At 36.6% G+C, this 25501-nt stretch overlaps 1 protein-coding gene and 1 long non-coding RNA gene across 7 annotated transcripts in view; one reads left to right on the top strand and one right to left on the bottom strand.

Moving 5' to 3' along the window:
• HEPACAM2 (HEPACAM family member 2) overlaps positions 1-25501 on the bottom strand; it is a 46618-nt gene that overhangs the window by 14995 nt on the left and 6122 nt on the right. For 4 of the 6 annotated variants that reach the window (XM_032483996.1, XM_032483992.1, XM_006187032.3 and 1 more), the window contains 3 exons: positions 18619-18969; positions 14565-14849; positions 4195-4491 (listed from right to left, as the gene is read on the bottom strand). In XM_032483996.1, the coding sequence (XP_032339887.1) occupies positions 4195-4491; positions 14565-14849; positions 18619-18823 (787 nt within the window). In that variant the 5' untranslated portion in view covers positions 18824-18969. Of the gene's footprint in view, positions 1-4194; positions 4492-14564; positions 14850-18618; positions 19013-25501 lie in introns of those variants that run through there. The other 2 variants (XM_032483995.1, XM_032483994.1) reach the window with 2 other exon arrangements.
• On the top strand, positions 2633-25047 carry LOC116664983. The gene is made up of 3 exons (XR_004321554.1): positions 2633-2972; positions 16143-16150; positions 25037-25047. It is a non-coding gene; the product is annotated as an uncharacterized LOC116664983 (long non-coding RNA).

The raw sequence follows: 25501 nt of genomic DNA, 5'->3' as shown, positions 1-25501 counted from the left end.
GTAGGGTCATTTCCCCCCTTCTCTTCTTCATGAAAAGGTGTGTAATAGAAATAAATATTAAAGAATTACAAATTTCTTAGGATCATGTACAAATTCAAAATATTTCTATTATGGCTAAATCTCAAACTATGGCCATGTGACCCTTGAGAATTGTAATAATTTATACATTGGAGTGTTTTCATTAAATGTGAATATTTGAATTATGATCATAAACATTTTCATTTTATATATATATTGCATGTCACAATAGTGATTTAGGCCTAGTTACATTTTAAAGTAGGGACACCTGCATTCAAAGAAGTCTTCAATTGAGGTGATAATATCATTGTTTTTTCAAAATATGAATGCTAATTTATTACTTTAATTGCTATTCTTTCCTTGAAATTTATATACTAGATATTATTTTTAGTTACACATATTTCATACTTTCTCACTGATATAGACACATATCTAGACAAACCAGAGTATCTAACTATATATAGCAAAAAATTAGTTAAGGTGATAAGAAAATACACACTATCTTGTACATAAATGTTACATATCTTGTATATAAGTGACATGGGTATCTTTTACATATCTTATTGGTAGTCTCAGATAAGAACATCAAGGGAGACAGTTTGTACAGTGGTTTAAAAAAGGGTTTTGAATTCAGATTTTTTTTTTTATCACTTACTAGCCATGTGACTTTGCCTACTTGCCTTGTTTTCTTTAGGATAGCTCCACTAAGATACAGAGATAACTGATATCTCAAATTAGATGTGAATCATAGCTTGCAGAGGTGGAAGGCACCATCTGGTCCAGTCCCACACAGGCAGGAAAACACAGAGCTAATTGTTGCATTCGCCAGTCTTCCTCTCCCCAGCTGAAAGTCCCTAATAAAACTTTTGATTATTTCCGGACCTTGTTATTTTCTTTCCATATTTGTGACCTTGGAGTCATCTTTGACTTCGTTTTCCTCTGCCTCCCATATCTTATGGCTGAAACTTTTTAGTTGGCCATATTCTTTATCTCATTAAAAACAAAGATGTTAATCTATTTCTCACAACTAGACTCTGGTTATACCAAATGTGCTTTGGTTTTGAAAATATCTCAAAGGCAGGTATCTTATCCCTCTAAATTATTTCAAATTCTCCACAGATATTAATATAGGTAGACCATCAGAATGGATGGTCAGAAAATGCTCAGTTGATAGTTACAAGTGATGTCTGTTTTTCTCACTGTAGGTTGGTGTGCTCTTAATCTGCATGGCAGAGATTCATTCATTTGGAAAACTTTAAAAAAATAAAATACTTATAACACATTATTACTACTCACTTTATTTGCCATTTGCCACTGTTTGAGTTAAAGTTCTGTGGCCATTTGGGGGTTGGAAAATAGCTCTAAAAACCACAAAGAGGTTATGAATGTTGACAACCCTGAATCCCTCTGAAAAATAAGCACCTGCTTTTCTTATTTACAATAATAACAAATGCCTGGTCTTTGTACAGGTCAAACAGGTTTTTCAGATTTTACAAAAGGCAATTATTTGATATTAAGACTGTAGCTGTCTTTGGACCTTGGTAATTAGATCTTAATCAAATATTGGGGGCTTCTGATATTATGAAAATACCTTGGCTAAATATTAATAGAGGAAGTTTAGGTAATGGGAATGGCTTCACTGCATTATACATCTACATATTATAGCCATGTTTTCACTTGCAGTGAGCATGAGGAACAAGTTTAAGATGACATCCAGATTGCCACAAAATTATTTTATATGCTTAATTACGGTGTGTTTCAAAATTATGTTTCAGCCAGCCACTGAGATAAAATGCTGCTTAAGCCTATTAAAAATTCAGTAAAATAGAAAGCAAAAGATACATCTTGGTGTTTACATATATGCCTCCCACTTATATTAGGTTGTGAGTGTTCTGTTAATAGGAATTATTTGTTTTCAAATGGCATTCTCAATGCATACCTCAGCATTTGGACCATAACAGGTACTAAATAATGAATGGAGAGTATTTTATTTATATAACTGCAAACACACATATACTTTTGGGACCTATTAGGGAAATACATTCTTATCTGCTGCCCAAATGAAGCATAATTCAGGTAAAAATTCTAGGGCTGTATTGCCCAATATGGCAGCCACGTATGTGACTATGTAGATTTAAATTAAAATTAAGAGATGAGATAAAATAAAAGCTTCAGTTCCTCAGTTAAAATAACCATATTGTAAGTGTTCAAAATTCAAATGAGGGTAGTGGCTACCATAATGGATAGAGCAGATTTCACTTCCTTCAGTGCAGAAAGTTCCACTGGATAGCACTCTTCTAGAGAGTGTGGTATTTTCTTCATATGATAAAAAATAAAAATCCACCATGAAGTATATAAATTTCAATATACTCATGATTTTGTAAAGATGACTACCCTCAATTTTAAGGAGTCAGGGGAATATCCTACCTACCATACATTTCTTTATCAATCTATAGATTTATGATAGTCTTGTAATTCTTAATGGCCCTTTAACGGTTTTTAAATAAATTCAAAAGACTGTGGAGGAAAAATAAAAACACCTGAAACAAATAAGTGTCACACTTGTGCTTGCTAAATATTCAGATCCCAGGTTCTAGTTGCCTCATTTGATAAGTCTGAGGTGTCTTAATGAAAATACATTATTAGACCTCCCCAGATAATTTTGATGCACATGGCCCAAGGGCCAAGTACTGAAAAAGTTAGCCTAAGAAATATAAGGATTATATTCTTGCTTTATTAATTAAAAATAAACAATGCATTGACTCTATGTAATGGGCCCTATTCTAGGCACCAGAGATATAAAGACAGAGGAAGAGAAGACATCAACGGAGAAGATATTAATGGGTGGTACCTTTTGCAAACTTGTTCATCCACCAATCATAGGCATGCTGACCACCACTTCCTGTCCAAATCTGTCCCCAGGTTTTCTGGCTTGACTTTGTCTGCATGCAAATGTGAGTCCAAGAAGGATTTGATAGTAGCAGTAGAAGTAGTAGCTGTAGAGGACAGAGCAAAAGAAGAAAAAGGTGGAAGAGGAGCAGAAAGCATAAGGAGAGGAAGGAGAAGAAGAGGAGGAGTAGAAGGAGGAAGAGGAGGAGTAAGGGAGAGAGAAGAAAGAGAGAAGAAGAAAAGAAAGAAAGAAGGAAGAAGGAGAGAAGAGAATGGGCTTGAGAGATAGGAAGAAAGGAAAATAGACAAACTTGATGACTGGAAGTTGGGCAGAGTAATAAGCAAGAGAGAAGACTCTGAGGTGGCATTTTGCTTTCTGGCTCCGGTTGGTAGATATTAGGGCCGTACACTTAAACAGGGAATACAGAAAGAATAGCAATTTAGGGGGAAAGAAGATGGCTCACTTTTGATATACTGGACCTGTATGCTGCGTCTGGCACTTCAGAGTAGAGACGTTTAGAAGCTAACTGGGTATACAAACTTTAGACCTTTAAAGATAAAGATTTGGGATGTGTCAGTGTCACATAAAACCATGGGAGGGAGTGAAACCACACAGGACAATGAAATCATACTGAAGAGAGAGAGAGAAGCCTCAGAAAGTTAAGAATTTGGTGGACATAAATATTTTAGGCAGTGATTCTTAACCATCTGTGGAATGATGACCTTTCTGAAAATCAGATGATTTCTAGAAAATGCCAAATTTCACAGACTTACAAAATTTTGTAGTTTCCAAGGTGTTGAGACCCCTGTTGAGGACTTTCATAGATTTCAGGTTTTAAATGGTGAAAGAAGAAGGGGAGCCCATGATGGACAGTGAGAAGGGAGCCAGATAATAGGAAAACCAGATTTCTTACTCATGAAGTATATTTATTTATCTGCCCTAATGCAACTCTAGATATAAACCTTTTAAATGAGTAGCCTGCTTCTCTTATATTCCTGTTTGTAAAATCAAGAAAGCAAAAATGCACATTTAGCAGTAATATATTAAATTTCCTTTTTCTTTATAGCCCCTCAGAGATAGCAATTGAATTCTCTCTCCATCATTCTTTGGATTTTCTATCTTTGACTCTTAGAAACCATGGCTTAGTTAACTCAGGATAGGGTTTCTTAAAGTATGTGAAGACTTCCAAAATGATACTTTCTTCCACATAGGTATAAAAGAGGGTAGAGCAAGGCTAGTGTGCATTTGTGTTTCACTGGAATCCCTGCCTTTTATGTTACACTTACCTACAGAAGTGATGATGACTGTGAAATGAGTTTCATCTCGCCTTCCAGTTATGTTGTTGTAAGCACAACACACATAGTCAGCTGTCTTCTGGGCTATTTTCTCAGATGCAACTTCCAAGCGAGGCCCGTGCTTAATGACATATGTTGTATTGTCAGTCCTCTGGATCCAGGAGTAGGTGTTGGGAGGATAAGAATCAGCAGAACAATCAAACAAGATGGCTTCTCCAATATCAACAGTAAACACTTCCCCTACTTTTAGCCCTTTATCAGAATTAACTCGAAGTCCATAAGGTCCATCTGCATTAATTGAAAAAAGAAATAAAGGGGTGATATAAATAGTAACAATACAGTTTCTGAGTTTGGGAAAGCTTAGCAGCATTTTATTTTCCATCAAGTCTTTATGTTAAACTTGGGCAAATGGGTCCTCATTTAGACTCCCAATAAATGATAAGGACCTAAAAGTGTTTTATTCTGATATCCATGGAACTGGAAACTATTTGAGATGTGATTGAACTTATTTGCAATAGTGAAAGCCTTGAAACTTAGGGTATAATTTTATAGACACTGTCATTATGATTGTGGTACTAAGCTTTTGAGTCATGTATTGATAAATCTGCAACCTGGTTAGACAAATTCCACCTTTCTGAAAATGAAATTGCACTTGAAAGCATTTTAAAAATATATTATGGCCACTATTTTCTCTCCGACAACCTTTCTTTGAGTATTATCTATTTTTCTTCTCAGTGCTAGGATAGGTCATGCAAATATGTATAAAATACATTGTTTTACATGGAGCACAAATTTGTACAAATAGAGGAATGTTTCATATTTTCATAACACTTTAACAGTCAAAGAATTTTTAAAAATTTCTCCCCACAACCTAGTTCCATTTGGAAAAAATCAGTCTTCATTATCATTAACAAATCTTCATCGATCACCAATAAACTACTTAATCATGGATATCTCATGATGTTTTCCTCACACTCCGGTATTTCTGTAGCATTTTACTATTTCTATGGCACCAGACTGCCTGCAGATGAAGACACATTGCCCACTGATTTCTTCAGAGGATAAATAAAAAGAGAGATTTAAAAAAACATCCCCCAGTAGATAGATTTTTCTCATCCGGTCTATTTCCTGACTTATATTCTAAAAACCTTAAGGTTTAGGCACTATTGTGCTCATTTTTTCAGCTGCTCATAGCCAACATTTGTTGGATATTCACCATCTGAAGGCATTTTAAGCACTTATGCAGACAACCACATTTAATCTTTAAAGCAACCACATGATGTTATTTCCACGATAAAATGAAAGAGATATTTTAAAAGTTATTTTTCCCATGGTCACATAGTTATTAAATAGCAGATCTGGAATTCTAAAATATATGCATTTAATCATTCATACTACCTCTCTAAAAAATGTTAAGTAGTATATCCTATCTCAAAATGGTTTCTGGTTTTCTAATTGTATTATGAGTTATACAATAAATTATTATCTAATTATATATTAATTCTGTATTCAGTTAATCAAGTAATCAAAAAATACTTGTGTTGAGAGATACTAAGTATTAGATAATATATTTAATATGTGACAGATAAAAAATGTATAACAGTTCCTACTATTAAGGAACTTATAAACTGGTTAAGGCTATGGATGGTTTGCTCAGAAATAATCCACACAATGGTTCTGATTTAAAAAAAAAATGACTGCTCACCTCTCATTGTGTGGAATGATACAATGCAGTGATTAGATTAAATCCCGATTTTGTTGATAACTAACTAAGTGTTCTTCAAAAGTCACTTAAACTTTTGGGGTCTCAATTTCTTCACCTTTACTATGGAAAGATTGACTAGATTGCCAACCCTGCTGCCTTTGAAACACCATGATTCATGCCATGCTAAAGTTATTTTGGATACTGGCAAGCCAACATTTAATCTGCAGATTCCCACAGTGGTTCTCTATTATGTCAGCATTTTCTGACCAATCTACCAATGGGGAAACAAATTTCCTAAGATACAACAGAAAGTGAAGATGCAAAACAATCAATCATATTTAGCTATGGAACATACACTTTACACATATTTGCTTCCTTAAGACACAGAGGCATCTGAAGGAAACCTATGAATTGATTTTAAGATGTATACATGAGATGACCCTGCTTTCAGTAAGCAAACATAGCAGTTAGTACCTTCAAATAGGATCCAAAGTAATCAGGAACTGGAGATGGGGGACAAAAGTGAAGAGAAATGAATGCCTCTTTCCTGTGACTGCACTAGAACCCTGTCATACTGTTCTCTCATTTCAGACTGCGATACAATCTCAGGGGAAAACCACTATTTTAGAATTGTGTGTTGTAAAATGGAACACTCTTATTCTGAATTCCACTGAATAGTCAGTTGTGTAATGGGAATGAAAAGTTGTTTTTACTCATTCAACCAAAATCAATACTGAGGTGCTACTAGGTGCACAATACTTTTCAAGGCACAGTGGGGAATCTGAGGTGTCATAGACTTGGTTCCTGTGGCTATTATCTCAGGTCCAGTGTAGCAGCAGGGTCCCTTCAAATTTTCAGCATTGATAGAACATTAGGGAAGCAAAGGCCACCAATCGGTGGGCACTGGTTATGGTTCACATAGCAGGAAACCAATAGGATGAATCAACAGAGGTTTGGAGCAGGAAGAGGCCTGAGTCTGTCACAAAAGCTAAAGTCTGAGAGCATTTCTGAGAGCAGAGCAAGACAGGCTTGATAAAGAAGAGAAGTGTGGTCATTCAGTTTAAGTTTCTGCCTTCCCACTGGTTTCCAGGGTTTCCAGAATGAATGTAAAAACAAATTGCTTGATAATTTAACACACATAAAAATGAGAAATACTGTTTCAAAGTGTGCTGACGTTACTCAAAACTTTTTGGGGAACTCTCCATTTGGAATTGCCTTAGGACCTTGCAACATAATAGAGTATTCTTAAAATTAGTAATTCTTCCATTTTGGAGAGTGGGTTCCATTGCAGAGGAAGCCCACAGTAATTTAGAGCCAAGGCTGTTGAATAAGGTTAATAATCTAATTTAATAACATCACTCTAGCTTAAAAGAAAACATGTTTCTAATGAAAGGAATCTGATAGTCTTAGTTCATCTTCCTTACATTCATGTTTATTTTGATTTTGCTACTTCTCATTTGTTGGGTTTCATGATTGGTATAATCTTGTCTCTTCTGTCTGTCTTAATTATATACTATAGCTGGCTCTTCTCTTCGGTCACCGTCAAGTACCTCAAACTCCCCCAGCCCCCACACAAGCACCTATTCTAGTTCTTGGTACCTAATACTTTGAAGAATTTAAGTTCCTTGCTTCTGATAGGATTTCTTAAAATGTAGCAAATTTTATGTGATTAAGTAAGAAATACACAGTCATTGCAGAAAATCCAAAATTCAGAGAAGCATCAAGATGAAAACTCATTTGTTTTCATTTCAGAGAATGAACATCTATATTTCACCAGAGAACAAATATCCATATTTCAGTGTATGATCTTTAAATCTTTCTTCTATACCTTCTTCTCCCCCTCCATGCACAAACACATACACACACACAGATTGATAGAATTATGTCTGTCTATCTACCATCACACCCTACACACTGCTAACAATCTATTTTCTTCTTACTACACTATAATATTTCCTTTTCCATTAGCACTTCAGGCTGACCACTCTTCACTTTGAAGTGCAGCCTCGTATATTATTCATGGGAATGAGCAATCCAGTTGAAGACATTTGGAATGATTCAACCAGTGTGGCCTCTGACACTGAAGATAAAAGCAAAAGGATAATTCTATTTTGACTTTGGATTATGGTTCAGGTTCTTGCCCTTGGCAGAAAACTCCCAATAGAAATGAAACCTTTGCCTCAGGAATGGCTGTTTACTAAGTGACTTGTAAAATCACATATCATCTGTTCCCTTTAACAATTTATGGCTGGGCGGGAACAGTACCTAAATTTCCATCATGATGCTGTTTGCCACCCTGCTTGGGAACAGATGGTAAGTATTTACTGTGAATGACCTTTTTTCTTTAATTTTTATTACTTAGAACACTTCCCTGCAGCAGTGCCATATGTTGCACACAAAATGCAGCGGTTAACTGGGTTATTATTTACAACAGAGCTGGAAGGCATTTACATTTCATGAACTGCATGTAGATATTTGCCTGAATTACTGGCTTGACATTGTATTCCACCAAGGCCAATACCAGATTATGACATCATAACCTCATTAATACATGGTCAATATTTATAGATTTTATGACACTTTTTTCTGCCAAAATAAAAAATAATTCCTGCTTTTGTTAAGGAAATTGTCATAGAAACAGTGCTTTAAGAAAACAGAAGAGGTGATTCATGCTGAAATTCTGAATAATGTGGCCCTCTATAGGGGAATATTGGAATATGACATTTACTACATTATTACTACTTTGCTAAATACCAGAAAAAACAAAAACAAAACAAAACAACAAAAGGCCAAAGCACTATAACTAAGAGGTTACTATAATGGGAATTTAGCCTTTCTACAGCTTCATCAAGTAACACTGAAATCTGAAAGGGATATGAAGAAAGATAATCTGGTCCATTTTAGTCAAGTTCAAGAAATCTCTATTGCATCAAGAAATCTCTTAATCTGTGCCAAGTATCGCCCTAAGGATACAAAAGTGAGTAACACAGAGCTCCTATTTTGGCCTCGGGTACTTATGAGTGGAAGAGGCTCAAGGAAAACATAATACAATGAGTACCAGGGGATAGATGTACATGGGGTGCTGCAGGGGCACAGCATACCTCTGGGTGACACTGAAGAGGTGAGACAAGGTAAAGGGCAGGTGAGCCTTTTGGAGAAGACGATATTGTGACGCAAGAGGAGGATGTAACCAAGTGAAGAAAGAGAAGTGTGGACAACACTAGCCAAGGCACATATTTCCAGTTTGTGTGGAATGACAGATTGCAAACATGTTGATGCCAAATCAACAAGATAAATGACAAATCTTCAGATTTTATATTTTATTTAATTCTTGTAACCCCAAACCAACAAACAAAAACAATAAAAAAGGGTTAAAATGGTGATAGTAAGAAAAAAATAGTAAATTTATGAATCTGGGTTGTGTTTCTAAATGTTATATGATAGGTAGTAATTGCTTAGCATAAACAGGACCATGATGTTTGATTTCTGAGTCAAATCAAACCATGAATGAATGAGTGAATAAATGTCTGAATGAGTGAATGAATGAAAATCAGTAAGATGAGATGTTGACCAAGTGAAGGTTTTTACATTTGAGTGCCAAAATAATCTAGAAAACAAATTATTAATATTCTAGTCACAATTACCACTTAGTAAGAGTAAAAAAATCTTTTTAAAATCATCTAGATAATTCATCTTTACGATGTGTAAATGGAACCCACATTTAAAATTTTTCTGTTCTTCTTTCTACTACCTGCCATTAGTTTTTACTCATGACAGACATTTCTCTGTAAGATCCTTTAGACATAGTCTAAAGGAATGTAAAGAAGAAAGTTCAGTCTCTAAACGTATTATATGTTCTCTGAAATCTGAATTTACTCAGATGGGGATATTTTAATTCTTTCAAATAACACAGGTAAGGAAAGAAGATTTAGGAGTTGTAAAGCGCAATATCTAACACTTACAGTGTGACTATGGTTCCCCCCATTTCAGCACTTTACACACTGTGCATCACCATGTTCTGTGTTAATAATAAGACTGGGGCATGACCTTGCACATGCTGAAAGAAAGACCTTATTTTCACTTTGCCAGATTAAACTGAACTGTACAGCAAAACAAAAGTGCATTTTGAGATGCAAGTGATATTTTCATGTTCCTGTAATTGTTTATGCAATTTCCCCCAGGAATTTTTCAATTATGGCTAAAGTTTGAAGATAGGTAGATACACAGTGAGATAAATAGCTATAAGAAAGAAGTGATGTAAAGAAAATATTTTCATGTAGAAAAAGAAAATGTGTTAAATAATGGCAACATCTGAGGAAGAACGAAGTTCTTTTCAATGTATTCTTTCAGTTTTCTCTTTGCAGGTATGTTCTAAATCACCCAGGCTCTCCTGTCATGTTAAGTCAGTATAGTTTTGGCTTTAAGGGAAAAAAAAACAAGAAAGAAAAGAGAAGAGGAAAAGCAAAAGAGCAAACATTATTGAGTTCTTCTTATGTGCCACTCACTGCCTTCTTTACACACAAAATTTCACTTAATCCTTCCCATCCCTCCAGAGATAGGTATTAGCTTTACACTGGGACAATGTAGATAAGGAGATGAGGAAACTGACACACAGAGTGATAATGGCAGAACCAAGGCTTTAACTCAGGCGGTCTGAATTGACAGCTGAGGCTCATAGCACTGTGCTATCTGCTGCACTCTCCAAAGGACACGACATTTACTAGAGCAAGTGATTGAAACAAAATATGATCAGGTTTTTTTCAGTTAACAAAGACTGCTCCAACACAATCTTACTTCCTGCTGTCTCTTACCACACTGAATAATGGTTCCTACAGATAAATATTCAGTAGATAAATCTGGCTGGTTTAATAATTTGTTTTGCATTTTGTACCTTTTCTATGTGAAAGTAAACCATTTAGACCAAACAGTCAAGAATAATAGAAAGATGTATTTACATAGCCCTGGATTTGATTTGCTTTGTCTGCTCACATTTTCTTTCACTGTGTTTAAGTAACTTGAATGGTTAGGCCTGTGCTACTTGGAATTGAATGGAAGTTTTAATTCATGTCAGAATAACCTTATTCTGTCAAGAATATGACTACATGTATAAATGGACCATGCCAAATCTAAATTTTTCACTCCAATTCAATGCTGGTTGTGCAGATAGTCACAGTTTATACTTTGTAAATCTATTTCTCAGCTGGTGCTTTAAGGCAGCACAATGTTATCTGAATATAAGTTTATGTAAAACTACTGCAAAAATATAGCTAAAAGTTCAGCTATAAAAACAGTACCATTGTGAAACACAGTATAACTAATGATTGTAATAAATCTTATACAATTTGCTTGCAGTGAGTGGTGTTTTGTTGTTTTTCAGTGAAAACCTACAATTTCCTTCTTCTTTGGCACTTTTTAATATAATTTCTTCTGTTTATGCGTGAAGGGAAGGGCTCATCTTTGAGACACTGAATTCTGAACTAGGTTGGACTAGCAGTTAATCATCTTTGGGTTCCCCTACACCAAAGGGGAATTACACAATCAATGCATGAAGTTTTTTCTATTTCTATGTGAACAATATTTTTCAGAAAAAAAATGCTTTAAAATTGCTTTTAGACATGTTTAATCACTGTATGTAGTTAAAAATTGGTGACTTTTTTCTCTATACTATGAGCTAATAAAATATATCCTACCTCCCTTTTTTTCCTTCCTATACATACTCTTTCTATAATTGTATGACATTTGTGATCTATCTTGAAAAAGTGCTCTCTTGACAAATATTTCTTGATTTACTCTAGAATACGTGTGTATTTATTTACAAAACATTCTCTACTGTTTTTAAAATTTGGACCTTTGTTTAAAAAATAATTTTCCTCATTGTTTGCCAAATAACGCCTGACATTCAAAGCTCTCTGTAATCTGACTCAAGTATACAAGTATTCCCTGCTTTTCAAAACTTTGCTTTACATCACTTCACTTTTATGAAAGACCTACAGTAGTTTCTGTTTTAGCTGACCAAAAGAAATCAGGAGAGGGTTTTTGCTTTCATGAAAAAAAGGTGAAAAGCAAAAAATAGCATTCGGTGTTTGTTCTGCAAGAGCCCTTATAGAGGCAGCACACAACCCAGCAGCAGAAGTGGCACCACCAGGCTCCTTCCCAGGAAACTACACTCACATCTCAGCATCCAGCCTCCATAGCTTTGAACTGTCTCTGTGAGCACCTGTGCTTCATCTCCATTTATTTTGTATATCCGTTAGCAAGACACGTCCTAAGGTAACTGCTTATTCACTTTACATCATTTCAGTTTACACAAGGTTTCATAGGAATGCTCTACTTTTTGGGGGGGGTGGGGGCAGAGAACCTGTTATCTATTTAATCATCTAGTCTACCTGCTGTATCCTACAATCTAGCCAAACTAGTCCATTCACTGCTGTCCCTATTGCCTGAAATGGTTTTTCAAGACATTGCCACTTGCCCCAATCATACCCATAGTTCAAGGTTCATCTCAAATGTCAGTTTCTGCAATAAGCCTTCTCTCCAGCTAGAAGTAGTTTTCTTTCTCTGAATTCCCATAAACTCATCATATTATAGTGATAAAAATGGCCAACAGTTATATAGTATTTACTATGGGCCGGTCACTGTTCTTAGCAATTTACATACAGTAACAGGTTTAATCCTCACAATAACTCTATGAAGTAAGGACTATCAATATCACCATTATATGGAAGAAGAAACTGAGGTGCAAGAGAGGTAAGGTAGTAGAGCCAGGTCTCCTGGCTCCAGAGTTCTTGTGTCTAGAGATTATGCTCCTTCGAGAGCTTCCCTATGGTATCTATGACATCTTACCTCATATGTTTTATTGTGCACATTTTCTTGCTTCTGCTAAAATATAGGAGAGCTTTATTTCAAGATTTAATAGTTCCATTTTTCTTAGCTTAACTTTGCTGGTTCAAGCAGACCTTACTGTATACCTGTCTCATACCATTGTTCTCCACTTCCCAGAAGTTGCTTTTTCTGCCCCATTTCTGGGGTTTATTGTTAGGCTTTATCTAGTTGAAAAAAACCTACATTTTGTACATATGCAGGTGATTTTTTCCCCCCAAAGAATTAATAACACACTTCCTCAAGAAGACTATCAATTTTCTACTGAAGAAAACAGAATACAGATGCATTGATAATACAGATACCTTCATTTACTGAACGCTTGTTTGGTGTCAGTCACTGGTTATTTTTCAGACAGTACTTCATTTAACCACAGCAGTGTGGTGAAGGAGTTTTAATGATCTCCACTTTACAGATGAGGCTCAGAAAGGCCAAGGGATTTCTTACAGGTCACATGGGTAATGATAGAACCTGCTTCACACTTAGGTCTGTCTACCTCCTAAGCACTTAAACACAAGGCTTTAGGGCCTTTCTGAACATTACGTAGACATATTTGGTGAGTGAGCGGATATATTTACAAGCCTTAATTCCACCCTTGTGGTTCAACTAGCTGAAACCTCCACCCTCTCACCACAGGGTAGGAAGTTGGTTTTCCTCTGCTATGCCTTACTTGTTTTGTTACGCTGCCATTGTGGCTGTGCTCTCAGCGACAATGGTAACCGATTAAATGACTTCCAATGTGATAAGCCATCAGTTCAACTCTGGGAGATTTTGCACACAATACTCTCCCTCCCTCCCACTCAGGGGAACTCTGGCAATGTCAGAGACATTCTTGGTTGTCACACTTGAAGAAGAGGGTGCTACTGGTATATAGTGGGTAGAGGCCAGGGATGCTATTAAATATCCTATAATGAATGCATAGGACAAGTCCCCACACCGAACAGTTGTCAAAATGTCACGAGTGTGGAGGTTCAGAAACTCTGTTTGAAGCTGAAATTAGAATGCAATGTTGAACATATTAGAAGTGGTGCTTTGGAGTAGAGGGGACTGAGAAAAACAATACAATAAAGAAAGAGAGCTCTTGCTTGGGTTGGTGACGATAATATGACATGAACTGAAAAGTCTGGTGGACTTAACTTTGTATGTGAGATTAAACAACCACAATTACAATAGCAACTACAGCCACAGAAAAAAGAACCAAAGAATACTGAAATCTGAAATAATTACTGATTCTCTGGGAACGTGAATACCTTACTGCAGAATAGTTACATTTTCTCTGTGATCCTCTCTGCACCTGCTTCTAAAAACAGAGCTGAGAAAATAGGCAGAGAAAACAGTCATGCCCTGGGCCACACTAACCACACATAACCCGGGGACATTCTTTCTCCCTGTGGTCAGCCACAGAGCACATCCCTCTCCCCGTTCATGAAGAACAACTCTTCCTCCTTGAAGGCAAGAAATTAGTGCCTTCTGCATGGTTTTGGGTCCTTGAAATTGAGGTTCCTACTTTCCACTGGAAATAAGGTCACACAATGGACTAAGTCAGAAAATATATCGTAAGAGGTCAGCATCTCAACTTGATCTTCAAGAAACAGAGTTGTACAAGTGACTATACTTCATGACAAGCCAGCACCTAGGAAGTGTAGTTACAGCTAGGACTGCATTACAGTAATGGTGACAACCAAATGACATCTGGTGTTGATATTCTCTGTGACTACTCCCGTGAAAACTTCCTGGAAGAAAATTCATGCACACATGTATTTTTAAAAACACTTACAATATATGGTAGGTGTAATGATGTCACTTTCCATCTCACTGACAGGGTTCTTCACCAGGCAACTGTAATTCCCAATGTCTTCTTTGGTCACTGGAGCAATACGAAGGGTGTTGTTTTGGGGAGAAAAGGAGTTGGTGGAACTGGTGTGAACAGGTCTCCGATTTTTTAGCCACTGGTAACCCAGCCGGGTGCCCCCTTCCACGAGGCATGTCAGGGTCATGTTTCCCACATACTCCACAACCCCAGAGGAAGGCTGAGTCTGCACCACTGGTTTTGTGACAGGATCTGCAACATCAAAATGCACAGAAATGATTTTTACCACCACAGAATTACAGTAAAAGTCTACGAGGTCTTTCAAATATTAAATTCAAGGGAAATAATTCCAAAGTTCTACACTTTATAAATGGAGACAGTTCAGGAAATAATAAGAGAATAAAAAAGTCATGGTAAATGCAAATGATAAAATATATAAAAAATCATGTATAAAAGAGAGAACTGATTCCAGAACTTACTCTTCAAGGATTTTCTAATGAAAACCTTTACTTTTTAGATAATGCAGTTAGTGGTAGAGAACGTCTGCTTCCTTATCTCCTGTTCATTGTGCTCTCCCCCAACACCATAAAGGCAGACTCTCCCAGGCAAAGTTTACATAGTTACTCCCCTTTCTTGATTTGTCCTAATGTCCCAAGAGCAGCTGGTTGCGATAGATATGGTGAACCCAAATTTCTACCCACCACCTGAAAAATATAAAGCTCATGTATATTGTACTTTGGGGCGATTGAGAGAAAGTTTTAGAGAATCACATTTGCCCCATTTACTTTTCCTTCTGTGTAAGTGAACTAGTTATACGTTTTAATTGCTGTGCATTTGTATTGTAACACTGTCAGTCACTGTACCATGTTAGTCACTCTAACAAGTCAAAGCCTCTAGTAATCTCCTATGCATGATTACAGAGCACACAGAGAGTGAGATGATATGTAAGTAATAGACAATTGGCTCCAATGTTTAGCTTTCAATTTCTTATCAAGCTTTTAATTGGGGTTGACGCATCTTCTCAAGTAAATTTGTCTTGACTCATGCTTACATTTTTTCTGCACTGGAAAATGTGCATTAGGGCACAAATGGACCCAATCCTTCAGCCCAGAGAAGATTGGAGAAAATGAAAGATAAGGACAAAGGAGGTTGAAAGGCAACTTCCAGGGGAGATGAGTGATTTTGAAGCCTCCAGCCTTTCGCAAGATGGGTACAATCAAGTTGTCCACTCAATTTAATCCTTTATATTCCCTGGCAAGAATAAAGGATTTGGAATAGCTTTCATTTACAATATTATGATTTTAAAAGAAAAATGAGTTGGTACACTTGTTACGTAGAAAAGGCTTATGTTTCAAATATGCCCTCGTGTGAAAATACATGTGGTATGGGATAAGTCAAATAGGTCATGTGAAGGTCTTGTATGGGGAGAACCAGTCATTAGAGTAGACATTGGTACTATGCTCATACACTTGCATTTAACAGTGTAACTCAGATGTGAAAGTTTTCCGAGAAGATTTTTTACACAGGCCCTACACTCCTATTAAGACCTTTTGGTTGTGGGGGGAGGAGCAACATAAGAGTAGGTTATTAAGAGGTACAAACTACTATCTATAAAATAAATAAGCTACAAGTATATATTGTACAGCACAGGGAATACAGCCAATATTTTATAACTATAAATGGAGCATAATCTATAAAAAAATTTGAATCACCATATTTTATACTAAAACTAATATAATATTGTAAATCAACTATACCTCAATACAATTTTTTTTTTTAAAAAAGACCTTTGGATGCACTTCCCTAAACAGATCCAATTTTACTACAAATTAACAAGTAATGGATGTTCTCCTACTTCAGGATGACACCTGCACCCCAATGTTCATAGCAGCATTATTTACAATAGCCAAGACATGGAAACAGCCTAAATGTCCATCAACAGATGACTGGAAAAAGAAGATGTGGTATATTTATACAATGGAATACTACTCAGCCATAAAAACCGACAACATAACACCATTTGCAGCAACATGGATGTCCCTGGAGAATGTCATTCTAAGTGAAGTAAGCCAGAAAGAGAAAGAAAAATACCATATGAGATCACTCATATGTGGAATCTAAAACAAACAAACAAAGCATAAATACAAAACAGAAATAGACTCACAGACATAGAACACAAACTTGTGGCTGCCGAGGAGGGGTGTGGGAAGGGATAGACTGGGATTTCAAAATTGTAGAATAGATAAACAAGCTTATGCTGTATAGCACAGGGAAATATGTACAAGATCTTATGGTAGCTCACAGAGAAAAAAATGTGACAATGAATATATATGTTCAGGTATAACTGAAAAATTGTGCTCTACACTGGAATTTGACACAACATTGTAAAATGATTATAAATCAATAAAAAATGTTTAAAATAAAACAAGAAATGGATGTCCTATTAAAAGTCTGAGGGCAAGAGTGGCTACTACTCAGGGGAATTTCATGAAAATGTCCTCCTTTTCTCTCCCTAAAATTGTTTTCGAGGCATCTGCTGCCACATCCTGTGTCTCTGTTCTCCTGCAGTCAGTCTCTCCAGTTCCCACTCAATTACTGCACACATATTTACTGAGTGCTTATGAATGCCAGCATCAGGGTTTAGGCAGTGAGGACACAGCAGTGAACAACACAAAGCACCGCTCCCATGGATCTTGTCTTCCAGGCAGGGAAGAGAAACAATGAACAAGTAAAAATATATAATACATTCAGGTGGAAATATGTGTTATGAAAAGAATAAAACAGAACACAAGATAAATAGTAACTCTCCTTCTCTCTGTCTGTTTGGGGTAGTGAGATTATACTTTACAGCAGGTGATCAGGAAAGCCTTCACAGATAGAGTGACACTTCGGCTGAGACTGAAGAGAAATTGGGGAGGGAATCATGCTATTGTTTAGGAGAAGAGCAACCTAGGTAGAGCGAATAGTCAAGTACAAAGGCCTGCGGTGGGAGTGAGTTCAGCCTGTTCCAGGGAGAGCAAGGAGGCCAGTGAGGTCAGAACAGAGGGAGTGAGGGGAAAAGAGGTAGGAAATGGGGTCACGGAGGTACTGGGTGTATTGGGGGATCATGTTGGGCCTTGCGGGACACTGTTAGCACTTTGGCTTTTATTGTGAATGAGAGAGGAAGCTATGGGAGGATTTTAAGCTGCAGGAGGCAGAGTAGACGCAGGGAGAGTAGGCAGCAGGCTGTTAGGACAGTAGGGGCCAGAGCTGATGGTAGGGCTGAGCTGGGTGGTAGTGCGGGTGGTGAGAAGTGACTCAACTCTGGCCATGTTTTGAAGGTAAAGCTGACAGGGTTAACTTATAGACTGGATTAGTCAAGGGTGATGGCAAGGTTCTGGCCTGAGCAATTGACAGAATGAAGTTGGTATTTGCTAAAATGGAGAAATACTGTTAAACAGATAGGTTTAGAGGGAAAAATCAGAAGTTGGGCTTTGGACACAGTATATTTAAGGTATGCCACTTACATACCACAATAAGGAAAATAAATGTCTGAGTTAGCTGAGCCCCACTCTCCCTGAGAGGACATTCACAGCAACTTCTATTATTTTTTAACTATGATCATCGAGCAAGTCTCATTCTCCCCCAAACAGAGTACCAAAATTAAAGAAAAAAATCTTTATGTGACAAAAATAAGGCTCTTCCCAGGGTGCATTCTTCTAATGAGAATTAAAATTTTCCCCATCTCATTATATCACCAACTTCATACTTGACAGCTTCCAGGCAAACAAATAACAAGTTCTACTTCTTGCTTACCTTTAGCTGGGCACTATGCATATCCTTTACGTACATGTCTTACTTAATCCTCAGGAAGTCTCATGAGGTAGAAAATGTCATTCATGCCATGAGACACTGAGGCTTTGATGGTGAATTAATTTGCCCCAAGATGCAGAGTTAGGACCTGAAGCCCAGGTAGTCTAATCTCCTGAGCCACTGCTAACTGCTGTGCCCTCAGCTGCCCATGCACATACAGTGGACTTACCATCAACAGTGACTTGAATCTTCTGACTAGCTGATAGAGTTCCATTTCCCTGAATGTTGACCTTCACGATGTAATTGCCTTCATCAGTGAACTGCAGTGGGTTGATGAGCAGAGAGGCGTTGGGTGGCATCATGGTGAATTTGTGTTGGAATTCCAAGTCGGGAACCACAGACTTGTTCACGGAGCCCAGTAAATATTTGGGCATCGTGTGGAGTCTCTCAAACAGCCATATGATCTGGATGTCTGATGCTGGAGTGTGGAATCCATAGTGCACAGGGAGGTAGAGGGCTTGACCCCTGATGCCATGGATGGTGTGTGATGGCACCGTCACCTTCAGCCCCAAGCAAGCACCTGCTGAGAAGAAAAGGAAAGCTGTAAAGACCCTGAGCCACATTTCACAAGCTAAAGGGGCAATACAGAGAGAACCTGATCAGGTGATAATCCTTTACAAAGAAGAGAGGTTTCTAGGTACTGGCAATTCCAGTACTGGTTACCTGTAGAAGTAAATATTTGTCTCTGAAACTTGCATTTTATAAACTCCACCCAAAGTCGATGTTGATTGCATGACCTCTTTAAAGGCAAGGTGAAAAGGAAAAGCAGAAGTTATTATCTATGACTGTTAAAGAATAATGGGAAAAGGAGAACTGGGAAAGGTGATTAGTTCTAAAGTCCAATGAAACATTTTAACACAGTCACAATTTTGAAATTTTTAATGTCTGAGTCATATCATATCCTAATCAAACTATGTGGTTGAGGGGCTACTTCCTCCTGAGAATCTTTCTGCATAGTCTCCTGAAATGCTTAATGGTCCATGATTAGAAGTTTTCCCATTTAGCCAAAGCCTTGCCAAATGCAAACATCCTAAGGAGAGTGGCATTAAACCATTATCAGTCATGATTGGTTATTCCTGCTCAGAAGTAGGGATCTGGTTGGTGTGTTTGAGTAACAGCAAGAGGGAGGAGCATATGGAGCAGACTGGAGGAGGAGGAGCGTGGTAAGACATGAGGTCAGCAAGGTGGCCGTGGCCAGATCAGGCAGTGCTTTTGGGTCATGGCAAACACTTGGGCAATTTTACTTTGAGTGAGAAGGGGTCACAACAGGAGTTTTGTGAACGGAGAGGAATATGATCTTCACTTCTTCAATTCATTCTTTCTTTCTCTTCTTTCCTCCCTCCCTCCTTTCTGTCTTTCTTTCTTTCTCTTTCTTTTCTTTCTTTCTGTCCTCCTTCCTTCCTTCTTTCCCTCCCTCCCTTTCTTTTTTTCAGGTGTACTCTAACTGCCGTGAGAACAGACTAAAATATGAGCAGGAGTAGGGAGACCATTTAGGAGGTGACTGCAATAACGTAGGCAAGAGATGATTGTACTGTAAATAAGAGTGGTAATAAAAAATATTGTGAGAAAAGGCGGTGGTGCTAACAGGACTGGATGACACATTGAGGGTGGGATACAAGAAACGAAGAAGAGTCAAGAATGATTCTAAGGTTGTTAACCTGATCAACTTGAAGAATGGAGTCATCATTTACTAATGGGCAACTAATAAATTAATCATAGTGAAGAGTGTGAGAAGACAGATTTTTGGGGAAAGATTGGGAGTTGTTTTTGGAAATGTTCATTTTAGATGCCCATTTGACATCTAAAAGGCAATATTAAAAGGATGTGCTGGGCATGAAAGCCTGCTTAGGGTGGGTTTAGGAGAGAATGTGGGCCTGGAGGGTCTCAGGGCATGGAGCTCTGCCAAATGTATAGCCCTGGCTCCAGGCCTCCTGCCTGCCTGGGCTGTCTGGGCCATTGCACTCACTGCTACATCTGCAGGTTTCTTCCTAGTATCTTGTTCTGGGAGATTTCCCCATCTTTACCTTGAGACATATATTGTTTTATTTTAGCTAACATTTCTATGTAGTTTGCAATTGAGAAGAGAATACTCCTTAGCTGAGGCTACCATGTAGCTTAAATCCTAATCAAAAGCTCTTTGCTTCAAAATTCTCATTTTAAAAGGGAGCAATATGGTACCTACATCATATGAACATCATATGAAACAGTGGGGGAGAGAATGGGAGGAATTTAAATGTGAAGGCTTTTGAACAGTGAGGGAAAAGGGAAAGAATGGAAAGAAAATTGGAGACAGTTGGTATTGCAACACTTCTGGAGAGTGTTGCTGTGAAAGGGAGTAGAAAAATGTTTTTTAAAAAATGTCTTCTTTTCTTCCTTTGGATAGATGCTGAACAGCATGTTTGTAGCTATTGGAATGATCACTAGGAAGATAAATTTTGATGAAGAATACAGATGGGTGAGGGTGGAATAAAATCCTGGGTGAGGAGAGATGGAAATTTGGGCACAAATAGAGGTATCTTACAATTTCAATTCTGTCATATACAAAACATTTACCTTATTTGATTGCTTCCCCTTTTCATCCTTACTAGGGAAGGGATCTTTACGATTTACCTGAATCATGTTATGAAAGGCCATCACAAGGCATTGGTAGAAAGGTCCTTTTGTGTGATGATTTATTTGGAGAAACTGAAAGACGCAGGTCTATTCCTATGAGATATCAAGTTCTAACAACAGTAAAATTCTCTCTTTGTTTCCCAGAGTGAAATTTAGAGCAAAGGTTTCCATGGCTTCAGTCTCTGGGTAGCTGTTAGCAGACAGTGAGACCCTGGGGACAGCAGGGAAGTCAGAGCAAAGAGGTGAAGAGGAAAAAGGACAAAGAGGAGGATCACAGGAAGTTAGAGGGAGAAGGGATGCCTAGATGCTTAACTGAAATGGACACTATGGACTGAAAATCAAGTTAACTCTATGGGAAAAATAAATATGTATCTTATAGACTCTGGGCTCTGTGTGTATTTGTGATTGGCCTATAATTTTTTATTTTCTGATAATGGATTGTACCCGCACATTCATTTTAGTGATTTGGTCCATAACACAGGAGTCATAAAGGCATGAGGATTTGCTCCTGTTTTCTTTCCTGGCAAGTGCAAGAATGTTAAATTTGTAGTTGTTCCTAATTTGAATCATTAGAAAAAGCAGGAACCAGTGGCTGGGAATTCTAAAGAGGAGAGAAAGTAGATTGCAGAAAAAGAGTAGTGGTTTCCACAAGGAAATAATAAAAGAGATAAAAGAGGATGAGAAATATATCTAGGACTTAAAACTAGTGATGCCTGAGATATATAAAGCAGAGGCCGACAGAAGGGAGTGAAGCTCTTAAAGTCACAGATATCCAAAGACACTGGGCATTATGATGGGGGACCCGTACAGGAAAACATTCCTCTTAGTACATGTATTATCTGCATGAAATGACGTGCAGTTACGTGTCTTTCATTGAAATTGGTGATAGAAAGCTCCTGACAAGTTCCTGGTAAGTAATAAATAAAAACTAGTTTCTTAGTACCCATTAGTACTAACTTAAGATATGTAAAATGTAATTTTCACTGTATTTATTAATTGTATTGCTGTTTCCTTTTTTACTTCAGTGAATACAAAAATATTTCTGAGGGTTTCATGGTTCATTCTTGATCTTGGATTCCCTTGTCCTAATTCTACCATATACCCTAAATTCATCAATTGCAAGTTGCCTGGACATAAGAGATTTCAGGAACCTATTCTTTAAACCTGCAGAGAGATTTCAGTGTTTGATACTCTGATAAAGTTAAAAATCCACTGAAAGGAGAGGTCTTAGTAAAGAACACATACTTGGAATAAAATGGTGATTGATCAGTTAAGTGACCTTAGATAAGTCATTTTAATTCTCTGGACCTCATTGCTTTTGTTTTGCATATGTGAAAGGGAGTACTCTTGGCTGAGATCTAACGCTTCTCGCCACTCTATGTTCTTGACGTTTGAAGGGGAAAGACCCATTTTACTTGATTGAGGGCCTAAAGAATTTTGAAGTATTGAGTCTCAGGTTTTAATTCATTTACTAAGTTGTCAATTTCTGGATATCTTTTAATAAAGTGGGAGTTCTCTGATTTTTTTTTGCCAAGGAATCAAGGGGAATAATGAAAATCACATCATTGCCTTGAAATTGTACTGGAAAAAGCTGCATGGCTGCTGACATAAAACCTGGTAGCTGCCTCTGACAGTGAGCAATTTGGTCAGTGACTTATTGGTCCATGAAGTACATTTCACAGCTCAATCTAGAAACCACCACTAGACTGAGATGGGGATATAGATAGCCTGAATGCAATTCTGGCCAGTCTGTTCTTGGTGTTTGGGGAAGTCATTGCAGAAGTTCTTGTTTACTTTTTACTTTTTTTTTTTGAAAAGGGGAAGAACCTTTTTATCTACATTTTTTTTGTGGCTGAGTTGAAAAAGATTAACTGAGATTGTAATATTCTGAAAATGGTTGGGAGGGACTTTATTACTATGGAGTGTGAGCATGACTAGAATAAAAATGTTGGTGACTTTTGGATCTTGAATCAGAATGTTGAATCTTAAGTAAGAAAAGACTGATTGGAGAGTCTATGAGTGAAATAATAGGAAGAAATTTTATTTAATAAAATATTAAACACAATACAAATGTTGTAGCCCACGGAAAATGAAACTACTTTAGTAGAAAATAGCATTTTATATGGCACTTAAAATAATTATTAAGGGGAATGAACTAGTTCTTTGGTCTATTTTAGAAACTGCATCATGTAATAATACCTTAAATAATATATTACCATCAATAATACCTCTAAATATATTCAATGCTTATCATATCAAATGATATAAAATCATGTCATTTAAATTCTTTTCAAATACGTGTGCTTTTTCAAATACATGTATGACAGTGAGAGATAGCACAGCTGTTACAGTAGCTGTTTGCTTAGATTGCCTACACCATTTTTATCAGATAAATTATAGGTAGCAAGTTATAACAGTATCAGCAAGGAATGAAATTTTATTTATAGGTTTTTTCATTCTCAACCACTAAAATCTTTTTATTTTGCAGGAAAGACATGAACGTATTGATATGATGCAACCCTTACTTGTAGTGAATAAAAAGATAACTGGCTTCTTCCTTTACATTTTAGAACACATGTTCTTTTGCCATTGCTGTATTTCCCACTACAGATGTGATGAATCCATGCTGTCAAAACAGTAGTTTATTAACTTAAAAAAATTAGGTTCATTTTGAGAATTTTTCAAGCGCTCTTTTCTAACTGAATGAGAAAACCTAAAAGACTAAACTATTGATTTTAAGAAGTCAACCTCTATAAGAAAAAATAAACTTTAAAAAAATAAATGATATAAATAGTGATGAAATTTTAGTTTTCTTTTGATAGTCCAAATATTCGGACTTAAATGAAAGTCCAATTTTATTATTAGAGTCATTAATACTTTTTGGGTATAAAAAAGGAAAACTTTTAGACTTTTTGCATATAATGTACTATACTAATTTGGAGAACAATGATAACACCATTAGTAATCTGACATATAAAATTATAGCAATACTCTCCCTTTTAGAGATTCCCTTAAACTATAAAACAATGGCATTATAAAGGAATGTCTCATGTTAAGGAACACTTGATGTCATATTGTGAATTTATCTATATTCCAGCAACAAGACTCCCTAGGCCAGTTTCAGTGTATTGAGTATAAACATCAGACTTCACAAAGTGACCTCTAGCTGTAGCTCAAAATAGTTGGCATTTACTTCCCCACTATCATGTCTGATGTTAACAAGCACAACACAGCTATTGTTGACAGAAAATAAACTCTTGTATCTTTAGAGAAAATAGAAATCATAATGTTGTACTTTGAATAGACTTTAGAAACTAAATTTGGGGCTTCATTATTTTTAAGATTTTTTAAAAAGAAAAAACAAACTGATACTCAATACTCCAACAAAACACACAAAAAATTCCAAATTACCTATGGTTTTTTATAATACACTGCTAATGGAGAAAAGTAAATTTGTGTAAGAAAGTCTGAAGGGGTAAAAACTGCTTTAACTACTTATGAACATGCTACTATTTCTCTAGAGTATTTTTCATTTTATTTTAGTAGAAATCTTCAAATGAATTGCCTCCCAGTCTTAAAGCCAATTACAAAGAGATTACTTAGGAAATGACAGCAGTCCTATTGTCATAAAATTGAGTGGGGCACTGACACATAGTATAGTTTCAAAGCCCAGAAAAAAGCACAAAGATAAAAGGCCAGTTATGGTAGTGACTTTTCCTAAAAAGTTCAAAAACTAAAAATCTATATAGACTTGAATTTGACAACATAAGCACTGGAACAGCAATCCCAACTGTGGGAAGCTCAAACATTTAAAACATTTACAAACTTTACATTTTAAATATGCAGAATATGAATAACCTTAGGTACAAATTTAAGTGACAATCACATTTACTATGAAAACCATACCACAAGATACCAGTGAGTGCAGGGCTCTAAGCTACTGAAGAAGGCCAAAGCTTAAGTTTGTTATTTAGCAAATTTGTTCTTAAAATTTAAGGAATAAAGTCTTTTTAAAATTATCTGTTGAGTATAAACAAGACACTAACTCGACTTTTAAAACTGATAAATAGGAAGAATGGAAAGAGAACATCTGGTGAAAATAACAGTGACATAAAACCAGTGGGAATGTTGGAGAAATATCTCTTTAAACTCTAAAGATAAAGAGGAGAATGAGTGAAAAATAGTAAGGTGGGGGAAAAAATGTAACTGAACTAGCCATTGGGCAAAGAGAAAAGCTAAAAGCATTTTAGAGAAATAATACTTTTAAACACATTTCTCCCTATTGTGTATAAAATATTTTTTGTCAGTTTGGAATCTCACCTTTTCCCACATTTGATAAGATGGGTGAAAAATAGGTAGAGAGAAGTTTGCCACGTATCTTTAATTAAAACATCTGAAAACTATTTTCATAAATTGTTTTAAGTTTCACTATAAGCCGT

The sequence above is a fragment of the Camelus ferus genome, chromosome 7 (assembly GCF_009834535.1).
Source record: "Camelus ferus isolate YT-003-E chromosome 7, BCGSAC_Cfer_1.0, whole genome shotgun sequence".
In the NCBI taxonomy this organism is placed as follows: domain Eukaryota; kingdom Metazoa; phylum Chordata; class Mammalia; order Artiodactyla; family Camelidae; genus Camelus; species Camelus ferus.
This window is presented reverse-complemented; position numbering and strand designations above follow the sequence as displayed.